Raw genomic sequence first — 19,513 nt, forward strand, 5'->3', positions numbered from 1 at the left:
TAACACAGAAAAATAAATCAAAAACACTGATAAATAACAAAGACAGATGGGAATAACATTTGAAATAAAATTTAGAGTATATTTACAGACAGTAAATTGGGTTGGTGGGGATGTAGTGAACTTGGGGTTATGATGTCAATATTTGTATAAATATGAATGTATTCATTAAAATACCTCAACATCTATCTTTTATTTAATTGTAATAGAGTGAAATATATTGACAGGTTGACACTTACTTCCATCAGCGCTGAATTTACATGAAAAAAAAAAAGGTCTACAAATCTTTGTTCTGTGCATTTGTTTTTGGAGTAGAAAGTCATTTCTCATGATGAATCTACAGCAGACGGCACTAGAGTCTGAGTTATGTCACCTGTTCCATATACGATCTTCGGCTTCAGTTGTGGAGGTGTCCTTCGCTTTGCCTGTTTATATATTTTGCACTCTTTGCGACATAATATTCTGAAGACAATACATTGAAGGTCACATTCCATTGTCTAAGAAAAATTAGCTCGTTTACACTTATAAATATCATTATTTTGTGAATATTAGTCATTTTATGCTTTAATACAAACAGGCACTTTTGTGGGCGGCTATATCGCGACCGATCCTGTCCCACGTTGTGTCAGCAGGAAGAGAACAGTGTTGACCGTCCTCTGGTGATGTGAATGGTGTGTAATCTACACATCCACACCTACTGAACAACATGGAGCGATAGTAGCGTTAGTTTTTTTTCTTACCCCGTCGAAGGAGCCAATACCCGGCGTATAAACGAGTCGCAGTGATGTCGCTAAACCGGTGCATGTATTTGTTTTCTCGGCTTCAACGCCACATTAGCCCTCATACTGCCAGGATCACCGCTGGTAGCTGTCATGTGCCTTCTGGTGTTTTACATAAACAGCACCAGGCCGGCTCTGGTGTCTGTAGCAGACATGTGTCGTCAAACAGCTCTTCTCCAAAAGCCCCGGACACCTCTCTGTTTGTCCCCGTCCCTCTGAAGACCGACCCCGCGGTGGACGGGAGTGTGGGAGCAGAGCTGACCCAGCCGCTCGATAAGAGTGAGTCCGACCACCTGAGCTGGTCTCAATGATCAGTGACGCTGAGCAGAATAGAGATGAGAACTGATTAAAGCCAAGGCGATCTGAGATGTCAAATGTTCAGTAGTTTGAGTTTGTCATTTTATGTGTTTTCTCATTTCTGTCTTTACATTTCTGTCTGTAATTCAGATCAGCTGCTGAAAATGCTGAACAAGTTTTATAAGAGGAGAGAGATGCAGAAGCTGGCAGCAGACCATGGCCTGGATGGTGAGAAATGAATTGGCATCATTTTACAGCTGTTCACACATTGCTTTTGTTGTTGTCTTGTATTTAACGATTTAAAACCCAGATTTAATGCCAATGTGAAAAACATAAATTCCCATACATTTCAGTATAATAAATGGATAATAATCTGTCCAATATAAAGCCTGCATCCATTCGCATGATATATATTGGGAAGATTGATTATTGGCCCAATAATGAAACATTTACATTATCAGTTATCAGCAGATATTGAAATTATAGTTGATAATACAAAGTGAAATTATTTTTGTTGACTTAACAACTTCAGCATCTACACACAGCAGGTGGTGGTGACGGTGTGCACTTTAAAGTTGTTTTGTGAGCAGCCAGTCAACACAGTGAAGGAGAACAACAAACAAACGTTTGTTGCGCTTATAGCGCAGAACAGCTGCAGGTTTTTTATGAGAAGAAAGCAACACAAGGGGAGAAGTCTCCAGGTTTAACCGTAAAGTCTTATCATAGCTGTGGAATATCAAATAAACCATATTTGCTGACCTTGTCTTAGCCTTTCTTGCTCTCAGGTGTGCTTGAAAAAGCATAAAAATGTTGGTTTCTACAATCGGTTATTTTATCAGTATCAAGGTACAGTTGTGTCATCATGCCATCCAAGTGTAATAAGTCAGGGCTTAACATCAGTTTTTTATCATCGACGGGAGAACTTTTATTCTGTTGACCGAATTATCTTTCCTCTCACAGTTAAACAGTGAAACAAAACCATTTCAATGAAAGAGAAAGTGAAGGGAAGGCTCTGAGATCATTGTGCACGGAGGTCCTGCTGTGAAATTGTTGATGCTGCAGTCAGATTAACATCAGGTTCATAACATCACACTTTCTGTGGTGAGCTTCATTGTAACCTTGTCTTTTATGTGTGTGTGTGTGTGTGTATGTGTGTGTATGCGCAGCTCGTCTGTTCCACCAGGCCTTCATTAGCTTCAGGAAGTATGTCCTGGAAATGACAGCACTCCCCGCTGACCTGCACATCATCCTCAGTGACATCTGCTTTGGAGCCGGTTTGTCAGTTTTTAATTACCCCTCAAAAGATGGTGTCGTGTCAAAAGATAAAATGATTCAATCAAGGTAAAATTTGAATTAAGCTGAATATCTGTCTTCCAGGTCATGTAGATGACATCTACCCGTACTTCATGCGTCACGCCAAGCAGATCTTTCCTATGCTGGACTGTATGGATGACCTGAGACAGATCTCCGACCTCAGACATCCTGCTAACTGGTATGTATTATATAATAGAGGATAACCCAGGAGTGTCAGGCATGAGTACATGAGTAATATCTGATATCAAAGTGGGATCCACCTTTACTTTTACTGTAATGTTGTAGGTTTTCCTCTGTATACATGTGTAAATATTTGTGTGTATGTGGTCATCAGGTATCCCGAGGCTCGTGTCATCCAGAGGAAGGTGATTTTCCATGCTGGTCCCACTAACAGTGGTAAAACCTACCACGCCATCCAGCGCTTCCTGGCTGCCAAGTCTGGAGTCTACTGCGGCCCTCTGAAGCTGCTGGCCCACGAGATCTTTGAGAAGACCAATGCGGCCGTACGTGTCTGTCTTTGTGATAAATTGATGAATTAGTGGAGAACTTTGTCTTCATATTCTAGTTTCTTTATTGTAGTAATGCCTTTATCCCACACTGTCCATCCTGTCTTTTTTGTTTCCCACCTCAGTGGTCTTTTTAAAGACGTCATCTTCTATCTCCCACTCGCCATACTGCAGTGTTGACTGATGTCCCGTGTGTATATGTGTGTGCGTATTCACAGGGTGTGAGATGTGACTTGGTTACCGGAGAGGAAAGGACATTCACGGACCCCGAGGGTCGAGCATCTGGTCATGTAGCCTGTACCATTGAGATGTGCAGCGTCAACACACCTTGTAAGTTAACATAACGCATACAAACATTTCTGCTGAGTAGCATCAATGTAACAATATCACTGTGTTTGACATGAAATTGCATCAGTTGAACCAAAGAAGAATGGTCGACTGCTGTCTCGTTTCAATCCCAAGAAAGCAGAAATGGAGGCACTGGTGGAAATTTTGTTTGTGTGTATTCATTAACGAGGCGATGGCGGGTCTGTGTGTTTTTAGATGAAGTGGCTGTGATCGATGAAATTCAGATGATCAGAGATCTGTCCAGAGGCTGGGCCTGGACCAGAGCACTGCTGGGTTGGTAACACACACTGAAACACAGACAGTCACCACACACAGACATGCACAAGGTCTCTGTTCATTCATTCCATTAATTTGACCTCAGGCTAGACGATCAGCTCTCTGTAGTACCATTCATGGGAATCAAGTGATGATAATGTACATTTTCTGAATGTCTTATTGTGTTTTAAGGCACCTCTCTAATAAGCACACATTTTGGCATGTTTTTCTTTGTCCTTGTGATTGTGTCATTTATTTCAAACTTCAACACTTGTCATTTGTTGTAGGTCTGTGTGCGGAGGAGATCCATGTGTGTGGGGAACCTGCAGCCATCAACTTCATCAGAGAGTTGATGTTCACCACCGGAGAGGAGGTGGAGGTGAGGCTGTAATAGCATGTGTCGGACCGCAGTTGTTATGATGTAGTTTTTTTTAAATAACCACTCTCTCCATCTCTCTCTCTGAAGGTCCACAACTATGAGCGTTTAACTCCTTTCACAATCCTGGATCAGGCTGTGGAGTCATTAGACAACCTGAGACCAGGAGACTGCATCGTCTGCTTCAGCAAAAACGACATCTACTCCATCAGCAGGCAGATTGAGGCCAGAGGACTAGAATGTGCCGTCATTTACGGCAGCTTACCTCCAGGTGAGTTTGTGTGTATGGGAAAGTCCCAGTATGTCAACTTTGGTCCTTCGACTAATGGCAAATGTAAAGAAAAATACTCTCCTGCCTCTCTATGAATTTTTGTTACCAGAGTTTGTATTGAAGTAAGAAGTTGTCACATTGAAGTAAAATCTTCCAAATCAACAAGATCGTAGTGGGCTCCATTTGTAAAAATGTTCTTTTGCTCAAGCTTAAACTTCACTTGTGTCCAAAAAACATTACAAAGATCATACAAAAGTCACATTTCAGTTGTTCATATTTTACCAACCGTCATTTCAGATGTTTGTCTGATTCCAGGCTTGATTGTGTGATTTACAGGCACCAAGTTGTCACAAGCCAAGAAGTTTAATGACCCCGATGACGCCTGCAAGATACTGGTGGCTACAGATGCTATCGGGATGGGCCTGAACCTGTAAATACCGTCTTACTGTGTGCTGTCTTTAATTCATTGATTCCACCGAGTTCATTACATGCCCTCACTGAAGTATGTATTGTTGGGGTCTTGTCAAGTAAAACCTACATTGTGTTTTTCCCTTTTCTACTGAGTTGTTATATCAACCACCATATTATCCCTCATCATGTTTATCTCAAAATTTGATTTGATAACTTTACAGTTAATTTTTATGGTGTTTAATACCTTTTTGCTGGCATGTTCAACACACACCACTAGGGGTCGCAAACAATCTGAGATTCTTACCTGTTGGGGCTTTTACAAGACTCTAATCTTTCAGCTGTAGCTTCAGAGAAAATGGTCACGTTGTTATAAAGATGTAATCATTTCAGCCCAGATCTCTCCACTTACCTGCCTTTCTCCCCCTCTCTCCCTTTCCAGGAGTATAAAACGTATCATCTTCAACAGTCTGATAAAGCCCAACATTAATGAGAAGGGGGAGAAGCAGATGGACGCCATCAGCACATCACAAGCCCTGCAGATAGCCGGCCGCGCAGGGAGGTCAGCCTCATTTGTACTTCTGTTAGCCCCATTCATGAGCCGTTAAAGGTATAAGCAAGTCATTTTCTCCTCCGTCACCCCTCCCAGGTTCTCCTCCAAGTTTAAAGAGGGAGAGGTTACCACCATGCACAGAGAAGATCTTCCTGTTCTGAAGGAAATACTCAGCCAATCCGTGGACCCGATAGAGGTGATCATTTAGACACAGGCACACACTCAAACACACACTCGTAGGTTAACCCTGAAAGGCCTCCCAGCAGGGTCACCGTATGTTTATCACTCCTCTTTTTCTTCAGACTGCAGGTCTGCATCCTACAGCAGAGCAGATCGAGATGTTTGCTTATCACCTGCCCGATGCTTCACTGTCAAACCTTGTTGTGAGTATAGAGATCTATTCATTCATCCCCCTGCCTCTGTTCAACCTGTAAGCAACAGTGTGTGAAATGTTATCACACTGAAAGGTGGGACAAAGAACTGTACCAATGCATGCACTCATCAGTTTGATTTATCACACTCACGCCATAACCTCATCCTCTGACACACTTTGCGACTTACCTCTATCTCTCTCTCTCTCTCTCAGGACATATTCGTCAGCCTCTCTCAGGTGGACGGTGTGTATTTTGTCTGCAACATTGACGACTTCAAGTTCCTGGCTGACATGATTCAGCACATCCCGCTGAACCTGAGGTCGCGTTACGTCTTCTGCACCGCTCCCATCAACAAGAAACAGCCGTTTGTCTGCACGTCGTTCCTCAAGGTTAGTATGAGTGAAGCTGGGAGACGAATGAGGTAAACAGAGGGAGACAGTTACAACGCTGAGGAGGGAAGTGTAAATAATGGGTTAATGGTAACAGTAGTGGCCGGGGTCATTGGGATCAGACAGGTGTGACAACAGCAAAGACCAGAAAAAACATTTGAGCTGTAATTATTATCACACACTTTCTCAGTTTATCAGCTGGATCTCTCTGACACTAACGTTTTTTTCTGTTTGTCAGGAACTGATTCATCGACTCAGTCTTGTAAAAATATAAAAAACACAGCATGAATATTTTTATTGGTGTCATAGTTTTTGTTCTCTCATTTTATGGTCATGTCATACTCATAAACCAAGGATGAAATGATTGTCAAGTAACCTTTGAGACACAGGCTCAAGTTGTGTCTCATAGGATTGGTGTCTTGCTTTCTGTCTTGTGGGGTTGTCAGAAAGCATACATGTTTCACAAGTTTAATACAGTCATAATATAGTTATCATGGAAATAACATTAATACTATGATGCTGCTCAACACACTCTCTTCCATTTGCTTCCTGCTAATCTTTGCATACTGTTCTGTACTGGCAGCTTTTATTAGCGCTGTTTTGAATCTTGTTTCTCTTCCAGTTTGCCCGTCAGTTCAGTCGAGACGAGCCTCTGACATTTGACTGGATCTGTCGCCATATCAACTGGCCTCTGGCTCTACCCAAAAACATAAAAGACCTGGTTCACTTGGAAGCTGTCCACGATGTGTTAGATCTTTATCTTTGGTTAAGGTAACGTGATGTTTCCTCCTCTTGTACCTGACATTTCGAGCAGTTGTTACGCAATGTAATCGTCTTTTGTTTGTATGGGTATAACGTTACATTCCAAATAGTGGCTCTGCTCGTCATTGCCTGCCTGCTAACGTTGCTGTCGATCTCTCTGTCCGTCTGTGCAGCTACCGTTTCATGGACATGTTTCCAGACACGGCCATGATTCGGAAAATCCAGCAGGAACTTGATCACACCATCCAAGAAGGTGTGCTGAATATCACCCGTCTCATCAGAGCCTCTAACTCAACCATCACTGACCCCCTGCAGACACAGGGCAGCATGCACGGTAATGTTGGAACATCCAGCAGTAATAATGTGACCGGCCGCACAGGTCAAAGGAGACAAGGGGGCTCAGGAGTGATGATTGACAGCTCTCTGGCCAGTCGCCTGGTGAGAGAAGGGCTCCTGACGACCGATATGCTCCTGCAACTGCAGAGGGAGTGGTCTGAAGAAACAGACGATAAAAATAATGACAACACAGGGAAAAGAAAAAATAAGAAGAAATGAAGAGGGGCATCATTATGTGTTGGTTGTTATGACAAAATTGTTCCCATGGAGATCGACAAGTGATTCAAACCTTGAATAACATCTGGTGGTTTAAAATTGGAAAAAGGGGGATCTATGCACAGTTCAAGCACTAAAGCTAAAATATAAACATCAAAATGGGTCTGCTAAAATCTCACAGTGTGTCACATCTTTCTCTTCCAAACTGTTAGAAGTGCTATAAAATGATTCCAGTTAATGTACGTAAATGTCCCTCCTGTAAACCACTGGCTGCTCTGTTGCCCAGCTGACAGATCCTGGGTATGTTAGGACACATTATCCTATTTTCAGTGTGAGCATAAAATGACTTCCAGTTACAATCATGGCGGAGAGTGAAAACTGGTTGGCTGGTTATTTCATGTGAAGCTGCCCAGCAACAAAACTTGCCCGATCTGCAGCTGGTCTTCAGTTCTCACAAACTGACGATGTGCTCAGTGTTTCGGTGAAGAGTCTCACTGTTGTAAATGCTGTTTTAGAAGCATTATAGATCATGAAACACTGTGAAATGCGCAGTACATGTGTGTTTTGCAGGTCTGGAATCATTGTGCTTTTATTGTGCAACGTATAGTTGAAAGCGAAAGAATAACATATTTATACTTCGGCAGTTAAACTACTCTGAAATGAATTTCAATTTTATTTTCGAACATTTTGAATAGATTGAAGCCCTGTTAGTGTCTATACACAGATATGCCGTATTTTTTCTTATTTGTATATTTACTGTGATGACATGAGTCAAATTAAAATCTGCTATGTTTGAACTGTCTTGATTTCATGTTTATGTATTGTATCATGCAGCTCACAGTTAAGAGTAACTACATCATGCAAACACTTGATGAAACTAAAGACACATAATGGTGGGTCACATTGTTAAATTTTCAATTTGCATAATTTAATCAAATCAGGAACACAGCAAGTTTCATTGAGCCATTAAGTAGATTAACCCTCCTGTTTGACCCGACAGTTAAAATCACAGTCACACAGTCAGTTACAGACTACAGACAATACACACACACACACACACACACACAGTGCTGATTGATCTCAGACAGAACTATAACTCTCTCGTGCAGGTGCACCATCACCTTTCCACCTTTCAAATGGCTGCACCATTTAATCAGATGGAACTCTTCTAGATGTGTGTATTCATGTTTATATTCCCACAAAATTCATCCTCAGTTAATAAAATTAGGTTTTCTGCAGAATTTCAGTAAAGGTTCAGTGTAATACATCAGAGAGAATTAATGACAAATAAATAAACCTTTAACCTTTAAAAGTTGATAGGGTTGGGCAGTAAGATGGAGAGATTGGAGGAAATGATGGGAGAAAGGGGTTTGGCTTGTTGTTAATCATTGAGTGAGGGTGGAGGTTTGTCCCTGCTCAGTGGACTCAGCGAGGACGGCGGGGAAGAACCAGAAGTTCTACGTCTTAACATGTGTTCACTCTGAATGTGTCTCTCATCCACATTTAATTGGAGACTGTGCTCTTGTATGGTGCGCTGACAGAGAAAGTTATTATCAAACCCACTGGATCTTTTGATGTTGGCGTGTGTTGCGCATCAAGATGTTTGCCGTTCATCTCGTTTCATTCTTCTTCTCCAAACTCCAGGAGGACCCCACCAAGAAGGTAAGAGCTGCTCCGCGGTGCTGAGTGTGACTTTAACAAAAGGTTACTTTAACTTAACCTTTGTTCTAGATCCTTTTACTCACAAAAATAAAAATTATGCCAAAAAATGAGGCCATGAATACACTTGTTGATTAAAATAGTTTTTGGGGCATTATGATTTTGATAGATCTTCCACAGGCATTAATGTGATGTCATATTGCAAATTACAGGTTTATTAATATTTACTGATTATATAATATAAACAACAACATTTAATGGATCCAGTGCAATTTATACTTGCAAAAGAAAACAAACAGTAACAAATACATGAATTGATAGTGTGTTCCAAATATTGCTTGGATCAAAAAAAGTATTTTAAACAAGACAAATCCTGATTTGACCTTCCGAGGTTTTGCCGACACCACTGTCTTTATCCAGGAGATAACGCAGGAGCCAGCGCTGTACTTGGACAGTCGAGGTGCCGTGATCATAAGTTACTGTGTCACCATTTGTCTGAGCAATGATTAACAACACTCCTCCTCCTTTGTCCTGATGGGATCAACACACCATCCCAGGGCACAAATTGTTGACACTCCCATAAGAAGACACACACTATATGCACTCACACTCTAACACAAATACAGGCTGACACCCAGCCAGCCAGAGGGACCTTGTCCCCTGATCATGTCACCACAGGGATGATTCAATACGCAGGGTGGAAAAGCTTTCTGATACGTTCTCACCCTGTTACTAATTCATAGAGAGGATCGGCAGGCTTCCTCTGCTGTTAAGTTTCTTGTTTGCATCTCTTTCCTTCAAACCGCACAGTTAGAGTCTTAGAATTAAACTACCCTCCCATGATTGAGGTACTGTTGCTTTCTATATAGTCAGAGTTAAATGTGAGTTCAGGACATGTTGCAGCAACTTTTGTGACAATTTAAATGTTTGACACACGTAAAACTTCAGTAAAATACCATTAGCGTTATGTAATCTGTGATCAAATATGATAACTGATGATAGAATTATATAATGTAGAGTTTATACAGGAAATCCCCCAAACTGAGTGGATGGAGGTGTTTGTGACCTGGTACAGAAATGTTCTATACCATTATTTCTTTGTCCGTGGAAGACAGTCCTTTGGATGTAGAGGATGGAGGGAAGGGTCTTGATGAAAAATAAGACGAGGAGACAAAGAGATGTATAACTTCTCTTCTGTACACACTGCCTGTCTCTCTCTCTTATCACTGTCTGCCTCTCTCTGCCTCTATCCTCTCATTAAAGTCCATCAGTGGGAAGATAAATCCATACGGCTCATCAATCTTTGCCTCTGTGTTTGCTTTCCATTTTCTGTCTACTTCTTTCGATTTATCTTTTTATTTTTTTAGGTGGACAGGTTTCTGTACGCCATGCGTCTCCATGACGACCAGCTGAAAGACATCTCGGCCCGTTTCCAGGCTGAGATGAAGAAGGGCCTCTCAGCAGAGAGCAACGCTGCAGCAGCCGTGAAGATGCTGCCCACGCATGTCCGCTCCACTCCTGATGGAACAGGTCACTCACACCGATGGTTTTCTAACTTTTTTGGGATGCTTCTCCAGAAATATGTGACACGCATATATATTTATAGATACAGTGCAAAACAGATGATATATTTGTGTCTCTCGCTCTCCTTCGCAGAGAAAGGACAGTTCCTGGCGTTGGATCTTGGAGGCTCCAAGTTTAAGGTGCTCCAAGTTAAAGTGAGAGAGGGCATGGGGATACGGAGGGGAGGAGTTGAGATGGAGGAGAAGATCTACCCGATACCAAAGGAGCTACTCAGTGGGAGAGGAACAGAGGTGAGGATGAGAGGCAGAGAGAGGGGGTGGGGCGGAGGCACAGGAGACATGGACAGGGACATCAGCGGAGGAGGTGGAATAGAGGAGGGTTACCATCTGTTTCTTCATCGTCTCTCTGCAGCTATTTGACCATGTGTCAGAGTCTCTGAAGGACTTCATGCATGAGAAGAACATCAGCCTGGAGAAGAAACATCCTCTGGCCTTCACTTTCTCTTTTCCCTGCGAACAGTCCAAACTGGATCAGGTAATGACGCTCTCCACACTCTGCATGACCTGCACCTGCAGTACATTTGTCACTCTGTGCATCTACTTGTTCTTTTCTCTCTTCCTCTTCAGGGATTATTGGTAAACTGGAGTAAAAACTACCGGGTTCGAGGCCTTCAGGGTAAAGATGTGGTCAAAACCCTTAGAGAAGCTATTGACAGGACTGGGGTAAAACTCTGGAATTTACTTCATTATAAGCTGATTTGACTTGCTGCCTACACATTTAGTACACAAACTGTTCTGTATTAGAAGTTACCTTAACCTCACAACCTCACTATGTAACTCTGCAGGGTATGAGCGTGGAGGTGTTAGCCATGGTCAACGACACTGTAGCCACCATGATGACCTGCGGGTTTGATGACCAGTACTGCGACGTGGGACTCATCATTGGTGAGTGCATCATCATTCAGTGAAACTCCTGCTCCCTCTAGTGATGCGGCGTCTTAATGCATGCCTGTCAGGAGGCCTTTGTGTGTAGTGTGGTCTCTTTAAGGCCCTCCTCCCAAATAGCCCAGTCTGCTGTGATTGGTCAGCTCTCCCAGGCCTGAGCAGGCATCGGCCACTGTGCTTCCTCATCTGCCGCTGTTTTCATGTCAGCAGCTGTGCTTGGGGGGCGTGGCTCAGGGTGATGACCTCAAAGTTGTGACATCACATTTTCTGATGCGTTGTGTAGGTACCGGCACCAATGCGTGCTACATGGAGGGCCTGCGTAACGTTGACCTGGTGGAGGGAGACGAGGGCAGGATGTGCATAAACACTGAGTGGGGGGGCTTTGGAGACGACGGGGCTCTGAACGATTACATCACTGAGTTTGACAGAGAAGTGGACGCAGCCTCCAACAACCCCGGAAAGCAAATGTGAGGAAAGCAGCTTTTTTTCTCAAGATTCGACATACGTGGCACAACATGTCAACTTTAACTCCATCTGTGTCTGTGTTTCCCCATGTGCTTCCTACTTGCAGCTTTGAGAAGATGGTCAGTGGGATGTATCTGGGAGAGTTAGTGAGGCTGGTTGTGTTAAAGATGGCTAAACGTGGAAAGCTGTTTGATGGGCAGGTGTCTGATGCCCTGAGGACTACAGGGAAGATTACCACTGCGCATGTTGCAGCCATGGAGCAGTGAGTTGTCTGTCTGTCCGTCTGTCTGTGTCACACTCCCTCTCTGTAACAACAAGTGATCCTTTAGATGTCTGTTGCTTTCAGGTACAAAACGGGTCTCAAGAACACCAGAGACATCCTCACAGAGCTCGACTTGAACCCGTCACCCGACGACTGCGTTGCCGTTCAGCACATCAGCACCATAGTGTCCTTCAGGTCCTCAAACCTGGTGGCTGCAGGACTGGCAGCCATCTTGAGTCGAATTAAGCAGAACCGTAACTTGAGGACGCTGAGGATCACGGTGGGCGTGGATGGAACTGTGTACAAGACGCACCCACAGTAGGTTGTCATGGAAATATGCACCAAATCATGATATTGATATACCAACTGTGCATTTCTTCTTCGCGGCAGACATTATGACATGTCGCAGTAGAAAAAGCACAGATGTGAATAATTAATGGTGGCTGAATTCCATTTAGCTGCTTCAGTTTCAGGGTCCTGATATTGTGTATGATGTCACAGCTTAATGCAAAATACAGAAACATATTTGGAGATAAAGTGTCACATTGTGATGACAAGTTTAATTGTCTTGTTGTTTGTGTATGTGCTGTTGTTTGTATTGGTATGCGTATTTATTGGACTACGAGTCAAAAAAAAGTTGATTGATTGATTAAAGACATGTAAAGGTATATAGACTGAAATATAATTATGGATTCTTATCATTGTAAAAACACCACTGTGCTGGACTTCTTGAAGTTACATCTTACACTCCTTGTGTTTCAGGTATCCTAAACGTCTCCATAAAGTCGTGCGCCGGTTGCTTCCTGAGTGCCATGTCAGGTTTGTCCTGTCAGACAGTGGCAGCAGCAAAGGAGCTGCTTTGGTGTCAGCAGTCGCCCAACGACTGGCATCACTAAGACGACAGGTTAGGATGCTCTGTGTGTGTGTGTTTCTCTGCTTTATATGATATGTGTCATCACCACATGTTTTTCCTCATCGGTGCTGCCAAATCTGACATTATCTCACTCGTATTCCAGGTGGATGAGACGCTGTGTCCCTTCAAACTGAGTCAGGAGCAGCTGCAGCTGGTCAAGGCCAGGATGAGGGCGGGGCTGGAGGCTGGGCTGAAGACTAAAGGCTCCTCTGCCATCAAGATGCTGCCGTCTTTTGTGTACCGTACACCTGATGGCACAGGTCAGAAGCCAAAATGAAACACATAATGGACAAATTAATTGTCTGAAACTCTAACAGCTACAAACTTTTTTATTATCCTCTTTATCTGTGTCTCTTTTTCGTGTGTTTTTCCAGAGCATGGAAAGTACCTTGCTTTGGATCTGGGAGGAACAAACTTCAGAGCGATGATGGTGAACTTTAAAAGACAGAACGCTCGACTTTACCATAAGATCTACACAATACCTCTGGAGATAATGCAGGGAACTGGAGAAGAGGTAGGACATTTTGTCAGATTATTAATGCTAAGTGGAAAGCAGATTAATGAAACTGGGACTTTTTTTTATGGAAAGTATTTAAATTACTGGGCAAGGAATCACAGTAGGTCTAATGTTGTCATCAACAAAAAAATGTATTTCAGGCTTTTTTTTTCTCCGTCTTTCTGTCTGTCCCCAGTTGTTTGATCATATAGCACAGTGTGTTAGTGACTTCCTGGACTACATGGGGATGAAGAACGCTCGTCTTCCTGCAGGCTTCACCTTCTCTTTCCCCTGCGAGCAGACCGCTATTGACACGGTGAGTGTGGACATCAAAGTCCTGTAGGGTTGGAGCTGGACAGACAACCAACGATCAGTCGCTGAACATATTCATAACCTTTAAAAGAGATTTGTCGGTTTTGTTGACCAATTCAACCTTTACTGTTCTGTAGGGCACATTGGTGAGCTGGACCAAAGGCTACAAGGCCACAGACTGTGAGGGACATGATGTTGTTAGCATGCTGAGGGAGGCCATCAAGAGACGCAACGTGAGTCAAAAGTTTCATGACAATTTCTTTAGATGAGGTGAAGAATAATGCTGCAGTTCTCCCTATTTGTAATCAAAAAAACTGTGTGTTCATACCTGTAGGAGTTTGACTTGGACATAGTAGCAGTCGTCAATGACACAGTTGGGACCATGATGAGCTGTGCCTATGAGGACCCTCAGTGTGAAATTGGACTGATTGCTGGTATGTGACCTTCAGAGAGTTAACACAATGTTTTGACTTGTTGCTACATCGTGTGCTTTGTTTTGTTCTTCCTTGCATTATCAAGGCTGGATCACGAATCAGGGTTCTCACAAGTGCTTTTTTATGTATGTTGTGGCCGTCACTGCTCAACACAAACTTGTTGCCAGGCACACTGGATTTTGTCTCTGTACACAAGACTCTGAGTTTGACCACCGGTACATATTTCAGGCGCCTTGTGCTTGTCATGTTTTATGTCACACACTGAAGTCGACCTTGTGACTCTGCTTCACAGGAACTGGCACTAATGTTTGTTACATGGAGGATGTGAAGAACATTGAGAAGACTAAAGAAATCATTGGAAAGCCTGAAAAAGAAGAACGAGAGGAAGATAAGGTAGAAGAAGTCTCACAGAATGCTCCTAGTGTTTACTTTTGTCAGCAGGTTGTGAGTTGTGAGTTGTGTTTTCACAGTAACTCATATTCTTACATTTTTTTTCTGCTGGTAGCAGGATGATACGACTGAAAGAAAGAAAAAGGAGGTCGATGCTGAGCTTTCAAAGATGTGTATAAACACAGAGTGGGGAGGTCTGGGTGATGACGGCTCTCTGGATGACATCATCACACCATATGACATGGAGGTGAACCAAAACTCGATCAATCCCGGAAGACAAAGGTTAGAGACACACACATATATGTGCTGTCATACCTGCACATGCCTTTAAAAAAATGTGTGTCAACCATGTAGTTGTGCTCCCGTGTATGCTACATATTAAGTTGTACGCTTTTATACAAATGTACGGGACTGCTCACACACTGTTAGAGGATTTCAGGAACGATATGTGTCTTTGTGCAGGTTTGAAAAGCTGACCAGTGGGATGTACTTAGGAGAAATTGTCCGTCAGGTGTTGTTGGACTTGACCCGAGGAGGTTTGCTGTTCAGAGGCCACGTCACTGAAACGTTAAAAACACCTGGAATATTCGAAACCAAATACCTGTCACAAATAGAGAGGTGGGAGAAACTGTGTGTGTCTGTACGTGAGGCTGTGTGTCTCCTTTAGATAAACGATTCCTCTGCTGTGTTTGTCAGGAAATGTGTGGCTGTATTTTCCTGTAATGTGAGTGACTGTGTTGTCTCCCTCTAGTGACCGGCTGGCTCTACTGCAGGTCAGAGCTATTCTCCAACAGCTGGGGCTGGAAGGCACCTGCGATGACAGCATCATTGTCAAAGAGGTAGAGGACCTGACACTATTGCGGTGTCTCAATTCAGGGTCTGCATCCTTCGGAGGTCACAATGCCGCACAAAGGATCCAGTTCGAAGGCTCCTCCAAATGCGGCCTCCTTTTACCTCTTTTTGGAGGATGCATGGCTACTATCCTTCATGGCCTCACATATCCCAAAATAGAAAAAATAAGAAAAAAATGGCGACATCGTGTCACCTTTGCTGGCCTGGGTGGCAGAAGTCGTGTTGTAAGGGTTAAACATCTGGTGACGCACCCAGGAAACACTCCAAAGACTAGACCGTCCCATTTAACAACGGTTGACGCGGTTAACAAGGTCTCTCCGAAGGACTCGCCTTTGAAGACCGCAAAGGCCGGGTCCTTGGAAGGATGCAGACCCTGAATTGAGACACAGCAACCGTCATGCAGTCTAAGCCTTCGTCTACATCCAGTCAACATGACAGCGGTCGGTTACACAGCACCTGATGACTGTGTGGGACAAACAGACATATACTGACATTTTAAGCATTTATATCAATAATTGTAATTCATACACTGATGGTGGTTCACTGCCTTGCAAGGTGCCAACCAGCACATCAGGAGCAGTTCGGGGTTCAGTATCTTGCCCGAGGACACTTCCACATGCAGACCAGGGGAATAGAACCAGCAACCTTTCAATAACAAGATGCTGGCTCTACCCCTGAGCCACAGCCGCCCCCTAAGCAATTTTTTTATATGTTGTATCTATATATTTTGTAGTCTTTTTCAAAGCAAATATTTAGCCAGGAAAACCACAGGTGCAACTGATTTCATTAGTCCTCATGCATGTTTCCTCATTAATCCATACTAATGAGCCAAGCGCTCTGCATACCACACCTGAATGCAATGTTATTAATTACACCCATGCTGTTCTTGTGCCATTATCAAGCTGAATTAGTCAGTAACAGTAGTATTTAGATGGTAATGTGAATCAAACTCAAAATTTTTTAACCTCAAATAATACTGCAACACTTTTTCTAGTCTCAAATTCTTCTTCAAAAAAAGAAAAAAAAATGCCGGGGAGAGGTTAAGAGTTTAGATTTTGAAATGCTACAATGCCCAGAAGATCTTTTGGCTCTCTGTGGCAACCTCACTTTGGGATTCAGTAAGAGTTTTTTTTGTGTATTCGTTGAGGGGTGATATGATATTTTGTGGCTCAGCAAACTGTGGCACCAACAGTTTGTTAAGTGTTGCAATCATGATAATGGATTTCATTGTAATGCAGGTATGTGGGGCAGTGTCACGTCGTGCAGCTCAGCTGTGTGGGGCAGGAATGGCGGCCGTGGTCGATAAGATCAGAGAGAACCGAGGACTGGACCATCTGAACATCACTGTAGGGGTGGACGGGGCTCTCTACAAACTGCATCCACAGTGAGTCATTATTGAGTTTAGTCATAGTGAAACAACTTTAAAAGGATTCAGCTCAGTTAAATGTTTTGTTGTTGGTGGCTGGATTCAGAAGTTACTTTTACCAAAAAGTCCTTTAATTCCCCTTTATAAAAACTCATTTGTTTCTTCTTCTTTTGCTGCTTCTGTCTAGTTTCTCTCGAGTGCTCAAAGACACTGCCAGAGCTTTGGCTCCTCAGTGTAACGTGACCTTCCTGCCATCAGAGGAAGGCAGTGGGAAGGGTGCTGCCCTCATCTCAGCTGTAGCCAGACAGATGCATGGCTGAAAAAAGAGGATTTACCATTGTTCATTTTCACTTTCCTCATGGTTTGGAATTGCAAGTGTCGTCTTTTGGTCCCAGAAGAGCTGCAGACCACCATGCGTCACCTCAGAGACAAATGGAGTCACCAAAAGCTCCTTCACCTGACAACATGGAGCTTCACCTAACTGGAATTCCAAATACAAATTTACAGTTTACATCGTTTTTACTGCATGATTCCCAGCAGGCTTCACAACCATAAACACAGCCATTTGTGTGACTGCTACCAAGGGATTCATTTCTGGTTTCCAGTAACATTGTAGAGCTGGATTCCAATTAATCGAACTACTCTGTTTGTCCTGTGAAAAGCCTTTCTTTTATTATTGGCTCTGTGTTGGAGACGACTTTCAAAATCTATAAATAAATGTCAAGCAAAAATATTTTTGTTCTTGACCCAGTTGTGATTCTCGTGGGTCTTTCAAAAATCAAAGCCTTTTCAATAATTACTGACTCTGTTGTAGGAAAAAGTGTTATACCCACAGCTGCACCAGTGTTAGCCGTGCACTGATTACACTATCTGCTCTTGATATCCGTGCTGAGCTGCTGGTTCTGGGAAAAAAGGGAGGGAAAAAAAAGAACACTGCAAACTGCACAAGGTCAGAACTTCATGTGAAACCGAACAAGAAGGCTATTCTAACTGTTCAATCCAGTTTAGATGTCAGACAGTGATTATACTGTACATGATGCTGTGCATGATGATGATGATGATGATGATAAGAACAGGACAGTCCCTTACACTCAAACATGGCCTCCTCTGTGATCCCATTTGCTGACTGTTTGTCTTAATTATGTTTCATCCTTTCTTTTGTTTTTACAATGTTTACTAAAGGGTCCAAATGGATGTAAATATCTAGGTAGTGTAATTATTAAAGATAAAAGTTGCACATTTGTACATTTTTATCATTCTTTGCTCTTCAGTTCTTTGAATACGCGATAACAATTACTTTACAAAAAAAGAGAAGAGTGTTGAGAGTGTGTGTGTGTGTGTGTGTGTGTGTGTGTGTGTGTGTGTGTGTGTGTGTGTGTGTGTGTGTTTATGTTAGTCAGCAGTATCTCAGTATTGATGAAGGGCAGGAGGAGGACTGGAATGCCGCTGACCACATTTCCCGACAATAACAACAACCGCCGCTCTGTTTGGTCATTCTGGACTGACTCTGTCCTCGTGATGGTCCGTCTGTCTCTCTGTCTGTCTGTCTGTCTGTCTGTCTGTCTGTACATCTGTGCCATTTTGGTCATCCTGTCTGTCAACTTTATCTGTCTTGCTGGATCCTTGCCCGTTCTCCTGTGTGTGTTTTTCTGTCTGTTTGCACAGAACGTACTGAAATGACACAACACAGGCAGAAACATGGACCAAAAAGTTTGATATTAACATTTCATCCAACAAGAACATGTGTTTTAGTATTGAATGTCTTTTTAACCCTCATGCTAGAATATTTATATTTCCTTTTAGGCAAAAAATTACAATTAATGTGTGTTTGCAAGTTGCGTTACAATCCCCAACTATGTGCTGCACTGGGAAAGAGCAATGCAATGGTCAGTGTGCTTATGATAATCAGGTCGTGACAGATTAGGCGATGTGTTGATGAAGATGAAGGCAGGCTGCGCAGGGAATACAGAAAATAAATAAACCAAGGCCTTGGGGTGGAAAGAGTGACAGAAGGAAACACATTAGAAACAGGATTAAAGAAAGGAAGAAAGGAAATATAAAGAGGGAGACAGAGATGGTGTGCTAACAGGACTGAAACAGTAGCTAATCTGTCAGGGATTAACATGTTAGAATGCTACCAGCTGAGGGCTACGTCACACACACACACACACACACACATACAGACACACACACACAGAGCATGGTAATTCCACACTGTCCTAGTAGTGACTTAGTAGTAGTTAAATCACACACACACACACAGCTGGGCTGCTGAGTCTGCAGCACAGTCAAGTGACTGATACAGAGGCAGGCGTGCTTTCTTTCCCCTCTCACGTTCTGTCACTCCATTTCCATTATCTTTCTGTCTCCCTTCTTCCAATGTCTGCTACTTCCCCTCTGTTCTGCGCTTCAAACACTTTTACCACACATCCCCTTTTTTCTAGATTTCCAGTTCTTAATCTAGATCGTATAACCTCAAATGATCTTTCACAGTCTTCCTGAATGGACATTCCTCAGGGAGCAAGGTGTGTGAGTCTTATTATACACTCCCTTTCTTTTTTGTGTGTGTGTGTGCGCGCGCGCGTGTGTGTGTGTGTGTGTGTGTGTGTGTGTGTGTGTGAGTGAGTCTTTGTCTCCCCTGTAAACCAACAATAAGAGCTTTGACACACACATGCACACACAAACACATAAATGGTCACCAGTAGATGGGCAGAG

The 19,513-nt window shown here is 43.0% G+C and overlaps 2 protein-coding genes across 3 annotated transcripts; both read left to right on the forward strand.

Annotated features, from left to right (window-relative positions):
* The first annotated feature begins 613 nt into the window (after positions 1-613).
* On the forward strand, positions 614-7,982 carry supv3l1 (SUV3-like helicase). The gene is made up of 16 exons (XM_037096777.1): positions 614-1,055; positions 1,224-1,301; positions 2,240-2,347; positions 2,451-2,565; positions 2,722-2,890; positions 3,112-3,223; positions 3,437-3,514; positions 3,784-3,875; positions 3,963-4,143; positions 4,480-4,573; positions 4,994-5,113; positions 5,201-5,300; positions 5,407-5,487; positions 5,691-5,867; positions 6,490-6,638; positions 6,803-7,982. Exons 1-16 carry the CDS (start codon positions 782-784, stop codon positions 7,182-7,184), a joined length of 2,310 nt encoding a protein of 769 aa, XP_036952672.1. The 5' UTR covers positions 614-781; the 3' UTR covers positions 7,185-7,982.
* A 619-nt stretch (positions 7,983-8,601) lies between these two features.
* hkdc1 (hexokinase domain containing 1) lies at positions 8,602-18,043 on the forward strand. Of its 2 annotated transcripts, none has more exons than XM_037096774.1 (21): positions 8,602-8,843; positions 10,208-10,370; positions 10,497-10,654; positions 10,776-10,898; positions 10,991-11,086; positions 11,209-11,308; positions 11,592-11,775; positions 11,880-12,035; positions 12,120-12,353; positions 12,798-12,939; positions 13,052-13,208; positions 13,323-13,462; positions 13,641-13,760; positions 13,894-13,989; positions 14,091-14,190; positions 14,483-14,583; positions 14,696-14,862; positions 15,043-15,198; positions 15,332-15,419; positions 16,671-16,816; positions 16,986-18,043. In XM_037096774.1, the coding sequence occupies exons 1-21, from the start codon at positions 8,781-8,783 to the stop codon at positions 17,116-17,118; spliced, it is 2,823 nt and encodes a 940-aa protein (XP_036952669.1). In that variant the 5' UTR covers positions 8,602-8,780; the 3' UTR covers positions 17,119-18,043. The 2 variants fall into 2 exon arrangements, with proteins under 2 accessions (XP_036952669.1, XP_036952670.1); XM_037096775.1 differs by having other exon boundaries at positions 8,781-8,843; positions 14,699-14,862.
* Positions 18,044-19,513: the final 1,470 nt, after the last annotated feature.

Source organism: Acanthopagrus latus, chromosome 4 (assembly GCF_904848185.1).
Source record: "Acanthopagrus latus isolate v.2019 chromosome 4, fAcaLat1.1, whole genome shotgun sequence".
In the NCBI taxonomy this organism is placed as follows: domain Eukaryota; kingdom Metazoa; phylum Chordata; class Actinopteri; order Spariformes; family Sparidae; genus Acanthopagrus; species Acanthopagrus latus.